The sequence below is a fragment of the Elgaria multicarinata genome, chromosome 5 (assembly GCF_023053635.1).
Source record: "Elgaria multicarinata webbii isolate HBS135686 ecotype San Diego chromosome 5, rElgMul1.1.pri, whole genome shotgun sequence".
Lineage (NCBI taxonomy): Eukaryota > Metazoa > Chordata > Lepidosauria > Squamata > Anguidae > Elgaria > Elgaria multicarinata.
This window is the reverse complement of record NC_086175.1, coordinates 60167523-60178899: the sequence shown is the minus strand read 5'-3', so window position 1 is coordinate 60178899 and position 11377 is coordinate 60167523. Positions and strand designations below refer to the sequence as shown.

Below are 11377 nucleotides of genomic sequence, written 5' to 3'. Positions count from 1 at the left end.
AAAATAATAATCAGGGCACACAGCTAGTTACTTAAGTGTTAATGATGTTAGGAATATAAACAGAGAAATGGCCACATAGGAAGCTAATTTATACTGAGTCAGACTTTGGTCCACCTAGTTCAGCACTGCCTACATTGGCAGGAAGTGACTCTCTAGGATTTCAGGCAGGGTTTCCCCCCCTCCTCCCCAGCTCTATCTTAAAATGCCAGGGATTGAACCTGGAACTTTCTGCAGGCAAAGCATATGCTCTACTACTAAGCATTGAGGTTATGTATGTTAATACTCTTACATAATTATATGAATGCTACTAATAGGAGGAGCTGTCCTTTCAGCACCACAACACAGCTGACATTGTGTGTATGTGCACATGAATACAAATCTGAAATAACAGTTAATGCATCTAAACTGTATCTTTTATTACTAATCTTTTGAGAGCTCCAAATTGTGAGTCACCATGTGCTGGTAAATCTTTGTGAAAGTAAGTGTATGAGAATGTTGTGAGTTCAGATTTAGGTCTCAATACTGAAGCATTCATAAGATTAGTTTAATGCCAGAATTCATTGGAAAAATCCACTGGTGTTGGTTTTCCCTTGTAAAAACTTTGCTGTGCAGTTCAGTCTGATAAGAATAAGTTAGTTACTGCAGAACAAAGAGGTAATAGTAATCCGATTAGAGGTAGTATTAATCTATGGTGATCCACCATGTGCTCATTGCCAGTAGCTGGAATGTGAAGAATCTGACATAATTTTGATATATAGACCGGGTATTTTGGCATACATGAAGACAAGTATAATATATGAGCAATGTGTTTGCACCTTTTATTCAGGGGGCATGGAGATGACAGTGTGTGTGTGTACGTACGTACATACATACATACACAGAGAGATTTCTTTCATACAAAATGGAATAATAAGGTTTAAAGAGTGATTCAGTCCTTAAAATGCTACGTATGGATCTCTCTCTCTCTCTCTCTCTCTCTCTCTCACACACACACACACACGTATATATATAAACATGTGTGTGTATATAATTAAGGAAGAGAATGCAATATAAAACAATTTTATAATCATTAATGATGTTGTGAGGAAGATTTGTCTAATGCTTAAATGCATTTGTGTTTGTGCACAAAACTACATAGCACCAAATAAAGGGGGGAGCTGTGCTGGTTGCATTCATATCAACCTGCCTCCCAGTATACATCAAAGTGGTACTATGATGACAGTAACCAACCAGAAGGCATCATGCAAATCAGAATACTGTATCCTGTACCAACTGCTCTGTTGCTAGCTGGTTGTTATAGTGATAAACTGAGGCCTTGCCTCTTGGCTTCTCCTTGAAAGAAAAACCTTTAATTTCTCGAGGGAAGGAAAAGAAGAGAAGGGGGAGAAGGGGGGGCAGAATTACATGAGAAAGAAAAACATTATCTGGCTGAGAAGCGAATAGCAGAAGGGGCATCACCGCACGAGAAGCATTCACTGGCCATGCCAGTGCTTGCAACTAATGCTGAGTCAGAAACAGGTATCCCAAAATCCCTTTCTAATGAGCTTCCTTTGGAAACCATGGAGGAGATAGAACACACATGCCCTCAGCCTCGATTGGTAAGTAAAAGACAAAGGCTGCATTTATTTGCCATCCTTGAGAGCTTTGCCTTATTAGGATGTAATGAAATCAATGCTCTATAGTCTGAATAGAAATTTAAGAACAGCTTAATCCATTTTAGCTCTTTGTGTTTATTGTCTATATTGTGAGAATGTCAATTACAAAGCATTAATTGTGCCGATTGTATTAAGGTAGGCAAGAATTTGGGATTATCGCAGGCTTCTGCGGCCAGCCTCTTTCAACAAAAGCGTGTCAAGCTATGTAAAAATGGCACTTTTCTCTAGCCTTTGTTAGATTCAGATTTGCAGCAGAATTCTTCATTTACTCCTTGCCTGTTCTTTGCCTTTCTGCTGACTTTAAAGAATGAAATGACTGAGAAGCAGAATTTCACGATAAAAATAAAAACCTGCCTAATAGAGGAGCATTAAAAAGATTGTCACAGCTCCCACCCTTTTCCCCCTCTAGAGATTCCAGTGAAACTGTGTTTTAACATGCGTGATATAATTTTCAAGCAGTTGAGTGCATATGAGATGGGGGAGTTGCATTAGAAAAATCCTGCATTTCTTCAATAATTAATCTTTAGTGCATGTAAAGGAGCCAGCTGCATATAGAGTAAAGAATCCCTTCCTGACTCCATGGCTGCTGTCTTGAATTAGACTAGCTCCCACCTTGGTTGTTTTCGTTGCCATGATTTTGCATATGCATTTTGTATTAGTCAGGGATTTTGCTCAGCTATTTAAAAAGTGGGTGGGGGACAAACACAGCTCTGGTGATGCTCTAAAGTTTGTGTTCCATAAGTTATGTTTGAGTTACCCTAAGAACGACTAGGGAAGGTTTGCATTGCAAGAGATGAGCATCCTAGCAGATTATGATTCAAAAGGGCAGTGTAAAGAAATGGCCTCTGGTGTGGAGTTGGCTTCTGAAAATAAGGATTCTCTACTAAGCCTACTTACTTTGAAGTAAATTGCATTTATTTTGGTGGGATTTACTTCTGAGTAATTATGCTAAGGATTGGGCTGGAGAGCTGACATTCAGTGATGGAAAAGGGTGACTAATTCTATCCTAGGAAACTTGACCACTTCTCAGTGACAGTGTACTCTCTATAATAGGAGTGAGGAACATGTGGGCCTCTTGTTGTTGTAGTGCGAATTTATCAGCTCTAGCCAGCATAGCCCATGACGAGTTGCAGTCCACCAACATCTGGAGGGCCACAAGTTCCCCTCTGAAACAAGATGTAGCTTGGGAACTGCATGCTTTTTTCCCATACTATGAAAAGCTTTCCTTTTTCTGTATCTTAAAGAGTATATTAATCTCTCCCACCACTGTGTCCCAGAGTTAGTGCTCCCTGAGAAAGCAAAACCCAGAAAGGCAGCCAATTTGCCAAGCTGTCACTGTGACGTAGGTAGTAGTTTAGCACTTTCCTACTGAGAATATTTAATAATGGAATAAAATAATAAGTTAGTTTTGAACAATGTTTTCTGAAAATCAGTTCTGTTTAAAAACTATAAATACATAAATATTGATGGACATCACTTGGACTAACTTTTTAATAGAGATAGGCTTCCATTTATCAGATTGTTGTTTAAAACATGAGAAAGCATGCATTGCATTGTGTCTGTGACAACCATTTACCAAAGTTTTCACGTTAAAGTCTCAGCAGAACAATATATTTTGGAATATATTAAAATCACATTATCTGACATTGTAGAATGAATGAAAGGAAGCAATGTAAGCATGATATTTTATATGCATGTTACCTGTTTTGATAGCTTGCTCTGTTCATGGCTTCTAAAACTATAGGAATATTACAAAAACTAATAATTATCTGTCTTAGATTTGCACAAGCATTTTGAATGAATGACAGGAAAGAGACTTTGAATCAAGATTTATGGAACTCTTGTACTTCTAAGATGAGGTTACAGTTGGACTGAATATATTTCCTTTGTGTTATCTCATTCCTGCATGGCATAAATGTGCTGATAATGTGGAATGGGGGTGGAGACTATAGTTAACCAAGTCAGGATTCAGGAAGGAACAGTGACTGAAGAGATAAAGAACAAACTGTGACTTTAAGGGCCACCTTGCATTTTATGTGGGAGTTTCACCACATGTGAAGATGACTGCCCGTAATCTTCGAATAGGGACAAAAATAGAAGACTAGGATTCAGCAAGAGTTCCCTGACTCCCGTCTCAAAAAAAAAAAAACCTTTATAAACAGATTAGAAAATTATTATTTGGCAAAGTGTTTTTTCCCCCTGAAACAAGAATTGCAAGAGCAAAAGGCAGCAAGAGCTCGAGCAGATAAAATGGAGGACTTAGGAAACAGAGAACAATAAATATACATTTTGTAGATTCACCAAGGAAAAGGAAGTGCAACAATCCAATTAAATTCTTAGGAGCAGTTAAAACTTTACATCTTCCCTCATCCCTGGCCCACCAGAGGCTGCTAAAAATGTCTTCAATGTGGTACAGAGAGTACAGGAACCATAATATTAGAAAACAACTCACTATGTTGATATCATAACCACTGTGTGGTTTTATCCTGGTCGTGCTTTGTATATTGTATTTTGTATTTGTGTTTTTAAATTGTTGGTTGTTTTATTATGCTCTTCGTGGTTTTAATTTTTGTGAACCGCCCAGAGAGCTTCGGCTATTGGGCGGTATAGAAATGAAATGAAATAAATAAATAAATAAATAAATATACTTGACCAAACTAAGATCAAATTAAGTTCTGATAAAGTAAACATATTCTTATTTCTCTTAATGTTTGTCAAGTGTAAAAAAATAGATCAGTTATAGATTAGTTATAAAGTACAAACCAGTCCTAACTATGCAATTCTGCATGCACTAAGTATCTGCCTTTTGATTTTAGTTTGTTGACTAATTCTCATCTTCATCAGGTGAGGCTGTGGATGTGCTGAACTTGTGTCTGGCTGCGCCAATGGACTGGATGAGAGCTAATAAACTGAAACTCAATCCAGACAAGACTGAGATGCTGTTTGTGGGTGGTTCTGCTGACCGGATGAAGGGTGCTCAACCTGTTCTGGATGGGGTTGCACTCCCCCTGAAGGAGCAGGTTTGTAGCTTGGGGGTTCCCCTAGAACCATATCTGTCACTTGAGGCACAGGTAGCCTGGGTGGCACCGAATGCCTTCTATCAACTTCAGTTGGTGGCCCAACTATGCCCCTATCTGGACAGGGATAACCTGGCTTCAGTTGTCTACGCTCTGGTAACCTCCAAGTTAGATTATTGCAATGCCCTCTACGTGGGTCTGCCTTTGAAGATGGTTCAGAAGCTGCAGATTGTGCAAAATGCAGTGGCCAGATTGATAACAGGGACCAGAAGGTTTGAACATATAAGACCAACTCTGGCCTGTTTGCATTGGCTGCCTGTATGTTTCTGAGCCCGATTCAAGGTGCTGGTTTTAACCTATAAAGCCTTAAATGGCTTGGGACCACAATATCTGATGGAACTCTTTTCCTGACATGAACCTACCAGTACACTACCATCAAAATCTAAGGTCCTCCTCCAGGTGCCTGCTCCGAGGGAAGCTCAGAGGATGGCAACCAGGGAGAGGGCCTTTTCTGTGGTGGCCCCCCAATTATGGAACCATCTCCCCAATGAGGCCCACCTGGTGCCAACATCATTATGTTTTCGGCACCAGGTTAAGACTTTCCTTTTCTCTCAGGCATTTAACAGCATGTGTTGAGTTTTAACTGACTCCAAAATGAGCTTTGGCCTGGCTGAGTGTTTAAAAATTGTTTTAAATGTTAGCTGTTTTTATGCTTTTGTTTTTAAATTTTGTGTATTGATTTTTAATGTTCAGTCTTTTTAATCTAATCTTTGTAAACCGCCCAGAGAGCTTTGGCTATGGGGAGTTATATAAATGTAATAAATAAAGTTTTCTTATTCACATAATGGCTGTAGGTTAACTCCACATACAATCAAACAAACCAATAGGTGATGGAGGGGTTCATCACAAAAGCATTTTATCACACACTTGCTACTGCCCACTCATGATTTTTTGCATTTCCTTTAGACGATAATGTCCACCTCCCATTCCTTCTTGCTTTTTTCTGTCACAAAATGGATCCCTTTTAATCTGAATTTTTTGGGCAGCGGGGGAAACAGAATGTGCTGCCATTTCCTGCTGTGTGCAGGAAAAGTAGTGCACTAAAAACAGCCCCTGAATGGGCCACATGGTCTTTGTTTACTTCTTCTTTCTTCTCTGGGAAGAAAGAGGAAGTATTGTGGGACAGGAATGGGGGCAGAGAAGTGACGGTAGGAAACTGCGATTTTCTCACTCTCTGATGACACTCTTAAGGAAAATAACAAATGTTTCAAGTGGGGAAAAAAGGGGGAACTCGGGAAAAAGATATAGAAAGAGAAGAGAGGGACAATAAACTAAAAGACTTTACTAGTCATACTTTTTACAGAAATGATTTTTTGTTTGAATTTGTTTATCCTTTCTTTATAGTAAAACCCACAGTTAAACTGAACTTGACTCAGATCCAACTGGCTTAAATCCCAATACTTCATCTTAAGTGGTTTGTGGTTATGCCTACCCATCATATGTAGCATATATTAAATACAATTGTTATAACATTGTTATAAGTATAAAAGGGTATAAAATGGAAGAAAATAATCATATCAAATGCCCTTCAAATAAACTGCTTTTGGCAAATGAATTTTCAATGAGCCCAAGACCACTCCTTTGGACCTTGCTGAACCTTCCCTTACTATTCACACACACACACACACACACACACACACACACACACACACGGAGAGAGAGAGAGAGAGAGAGAGAGAGAGAGAGAGAGAGAGAGAAATTAAAATCTGAAATGGTGCCCTAGGGGACAGTCCCCATTCCCACAAAGTTGCATGTATGAATCAAAAACTGATGGAGCTTTGAATCACAGCAAGTGCTTTTTAAGTGTGTGGGCCAGTTTGTATTATAAGAGGGTGATTATCAAGCCGCAGTAGCTTCTTAGCCACCCCTGCACGTGTTGGTTGCATACCACCCAATTTACCTAATTACCCTTGCTGGGCACAGCTAGTCATGACGTCCAAACCCAGCGAAGTGGGTGGCCAGAGTGGTTAACAAACCATGCAGAACACATAGCTTGTTCTTGGCTTGCTAATTACTGGAGACGGTAATTAGGTAAATTGGGCAGCATGGCAGTTGTTAAGAAACTACCCTAAATTATTAACCATCCTCGTGTCATGCAAACCTTGTCTCTATGTATGTGTCTGTTTCATATATATTATGGTTGCCTTTGTCAAGTCAAAATAACATTGAAATTACACCATGCATTCATATACTACACCTGTGAATTGTACTTTAGAGGATAGAGCGTGTTGAAATGGGAACATAGATTTTAAATGTACTGGCCATAGTCCAAAACAGAGTTAGCTGTGCCCCTTGATGTCACTGTGTGTTGTATTGCATTGGGGTTAGATCACTTGGATTTTAGTGCATCCTTGGGCATTTGCTTTTCTTAACTTGAATGGTCTTGCCACCTCATAGAAAGTGCAATTTTCAGTGCCCCTTAAAGGGAGCACAGCAGGAATTCATCCTAATCAGTTTTACAAGCAGTGCAAGCAGTAAAAACAAAAACACAAAAACACACACAATGGTAACATATATTTACAGTGTTACAGGTTTTAAAAGTAATACACATTGAAATTTACTTGGTCTTCCATCTCAAAGAAATGTAAAACATCCTTTATCTATGCTATATATTTTTTTTTAATGTTTAGTGTTTTTCTAAAATATTATCCTTTATCACTGACAGATGGATATTCAAGTAGTAAATGCATAAAAGAGCATGGAAGTAAATATTACCCAGCTTGTTCCTGTTCCTTTTTTTTCTATTTTAAAGAGTGAATCAGACTGCTCACAATTACTTCTTTGGAAAATATTTCATATATTGACATTAAAGGTCAGACTGGTGACTATTGTTCAAGCCTTCGTTACTTTATGCATGTCTCCATCAAAGTCCAATTTTCATTTGCATATCAGCATGATACATCCTAAAAATGGTACAATCTTGAGCAACCACATTTTAGGATATTAATTAATCAGATTTTGTTGTAATTTACAGACAGAATGACAACAGGGATAACTTATTACATACTTAATATATTATATTTCCTCATAGGTATAAAATGAGCCCCTATAGTGACGTATTCCTTTGATACCCATAAGAAATCATCCAAATATATCTGTAAATGTTTCAAGAAATCCAAACTAAGTAGAAATCCAAACATTACTGATTGCAGTTTAACCATATTAGCATACGTAGTCTGTAAATCATCTCCAAAGTAGTCATAGACCCAGTCTGCATGATCAAAGCAAGCCATCACAACTTAAATGTTTTAATCCCTGACACATGCTGGGCACACTTTCCCTAATAATTCACCCAGGTGCAGCTTCTCATGCTGTCTGAATCCAATTGGCATGGCTTGTTTGAGACGGAAGCAACCCTCAAATAACCCACGTCTTGTTGTTGGAAGATTATGATGTCTGGACATCCCATGAAATTCCATGAGTGAAGCATGGTGATAGCACTATAAAAATCGCATCTGGAAGCACCCTAAGAATCCTGAGGGATATTGGTTTTGATTAGCAGTAATGCTAGCATAAACTGTTTTGGGGGTGCCAAAGAATGGCTTTTGGAATTCCCAAGCATATACGATCAAAAGACTTTGCCTTTTCTATCAGCAAGGAGAGAAAAAAGAAAGAAAGAAAAGACTAGCAAACAGGCCTATTTTCTTCAAGTTATCTCCCAGGAAACAGCATTTTCTTAGCTAGGTCATGATTACCAGTTGTAGGCCTCAGACCATAGCCATTATTGTTTTAACATTACTACCTTCCTCTTTATCCCAGCATGAACCATGTCAAGTTGGATGTTGTGTAACTTGACCTTGCTTAGAAATAAATAGACAGTTGAGCACTCAACTACCACAAAGACAGAAGGGAAAAGACAGTGATTAGAAAATAAAGGAAAGAGTCCAGACTGTATGATCATGTATAATAGAAAGGATACACTGTACTACATGGCCAGTCAGTTGAAAAGGACTAGTTTCCAGAAACCTAATCAGTAAATTTCATTTATCCATACTTAGTCCATTGTTGGTTGCATGAACTTCTAACGTTGCATGAACGCACACTTTAAATTCCTTTAGCATCTTTTTACCGTGCTTATGTAACAGATTGCAAAAGAGATAAAGGTGGTTGGCCTTCCTCAATCCTTCAACTCTCTTTTATCTCTCAAGATTTTAAAAAGTAACTTAGGGATTTGGCACTAGGAACTACTGAGTAAACAGAACAATTCTAGACTGTACAAAGGCAACACCTTGCTGAATCTTGACTACTCTCTAGCACAGTTAAATATTCTTAGTGCCATGTATTTCAGTGGGAATAAGCTAAAAACACATTGGGGGAAAACCAGATGGTATACTAGTAGTCCTGGGTTGTTGTTTTTTATCAACTCAAAATGAAAGAGTTCTGACACCCTTGTACTAGTGGATGCCATTCCACTGGTGGACAGACACTATTGGATGCAACCCGATATGTCCATGGGAAATGATCATAGAAGAACTTTAGCTAGCCTAGCCTTTTCTCTGAAATGACAGTATTCTTTGTATGGCGGTGGGGAAGAGGGAGGGATTCAAAAATGTATGTGCTTTTTAGATATGTATTTTGTTTGTCCCCTCGTCACTTTTTATTAGAAAATGAAAACCATCCTCAAGTGACCTATGGAATGGCTCCCGAAAGTCACTACAGAGATGAAATAATGGTATAGACTAGGATATAATGGCTTCTTGTTAAGAAACCTTTCTATTTCTAATAGCCCACCTGGAAAACCTAAGCAAGCAAAATGGTAATTTTCCATAACAAATCATATGCCACAAATGATATGCCACGTTGGAAGAACCAAGTTTTTGTTGTTGTTGTTGTTAGCTTTTTCTGGAATAAAATGAAAGTAACACTTATTTTCGTTTGTGTTGGTATGAAGAACTCATGAGGGAGAGGCACACCATGCCCCTAGATCTTTTTTATAACAATTTATAAAGACATTTCTATAACGCTTTTTGGCTCTAACAAGTTCTTTCTTGCCCCCATGTTTTCTTCTTCCTCCAAAGTTGGCTGCCACCAGCTTTCTATCTTGTTTGCAACCTCTTAGGACGAAAGCATCTTAGGAGGAAAGGTGTGGAGTCCGAAAGGGACTGAGGGAGGCAAACCCAGCTTATTCCCCAGTCTCTTTTAAGAAGGACTTGAGCTGGTCTTCCCTAACCTCATGCATCATCCTATTGTGTAGAACAATTGCAAAGGTGGGAGAGGTTTCTGGACTGCAAACTCAACAGTCAACGAAGATCTCCAAGTTAAGTGATTTGAGAAACACAGAAAAACAGGGCAAAGGACTTAAGCCATATAAAAACAACATTGTTTCTGCTAGCTTGTCCATAGAGTTTGGAAATCTAGGCCAGATCTACACCAAGCAGGATATAACTCTATGAAAGTGGTTTGAAAACGGGGTATTGAAAGTGTCATGGGCCCCAATAGTTGTCAGTGCACTTCAAACCCATTATAAAGCAGTAGTGTAGATTCTGCCTAGGTCCTAAAGTTCAAGAATGCTCACAGCAACATAAGGCACAGTGCCCCCTTGCCATTAGGAACAGTGGGTTTCTTCCCATGGGCAGATTCCTCACGCCACCCCACGCAACCCCCCCCCCTCCACACCTGCCACTTGGGAAAAGGGAGGCTGAGGAGAAATATCTTGTTCAATTAGCAATTAGGAGGTAGAGATAAAGTTATGGTCTCTAATGGAAGAGGTTTTCTAATAGGAAGGTCTCAGAAACTGCCTCTTGAAGGTTTGTGGAGCACATATCTAGGGTGACCATATTAAAAGGACAGGGCTCCTGTATTTTTAACAACTGTATAGAAAAGGGAATTTCAGCAGGTGTCATTTGTATGCATGCAGTACCTGGTGCAATTCCCTCTTCATCACAAGAGTTAAAGCTGCAGGAATGACCAGATACAAAAGCGGGCAGGGCTCCTGTAACTTTAACTGTTGTGATGAAGAGAGAATTTCACTGGGTGCTGCATGCATACAAATGGCACCTGCTGAAATTCCCTTTTCTACACAAGTATTAAAGATACAGGAGGCCTCTCTTCCTTTCCATATGGTCAACCTAACATATAAAGCATCATCAGACAAGCGTTTTATGCACGCTCGCTACTGCCCACTTTCAGATGTGTGTGTGTCCTTTAGTTGATGACGTCCACCTCCCACGCGCCTCCCTCTCCTTCCACTTGTTTTTCCATCACAAAATAGACCCTCTTTAATCCTTTTTTTAAAAAACGGAATGTGCTGCAATTTCCTGCTGTGTGCAGGAAAAGCAGCGTGATATGAATGGCCTTGAACAGGCCATGTGGTCATTGCTGCTTCCTCTTTCTCTCCCTGTGTAAAGAGACCATTGCTATTGTGGAACAGCAGCAGGACGCCATAGCGATGGTAGGGAAATGCAAAACTCCACCCATCTGATGGCGCTCAATCGCACCTTAACCAGTTCTAAAAAGATTCTAAAAGTTATAAAAGATTAAAGGGAGGGGAGAGAGGGTGGGAATCTTACCTATCACCAAGGAGAAAGTTTTAACCACCTGTGTCAGACAGGACAGTTTAATTGGAGTTGTTTGCGTTATTCTTATTTTATTTATCTAAAACAATTCCTTTCCTGCTCTTCAGGTACAACTTCGCAGAGTGGCTCA

General features: G+C 39.3%; 1 protein-coding gene across 2 annotated transcripts in view; it reads left to right on the top strand.

The window, feature by feature from the left end:
- Positions 1-1276: 1276 nt before the first annotated feature.
- Positions 1277-11377, top strand: part of PCYT1B (phosphate cytidylyltransferase 1B, choline) — a 28043-nt gene continuing 17942 nt past the window's right edge. For both annotated transcript variants that reach the window (XM_063127538.1, XM_063127537.1), the window contains exon 1: positions 1277-1598. In XM_063127538.1, the coding sequence (XP_062983608.1) occupies positions 1482-1598 (117 nt within the window). In that variant the 5' untranslated portion in view covers positions 1277-1481. The remainder of the gene's footprint in view (positions 1599-11377) is intronic.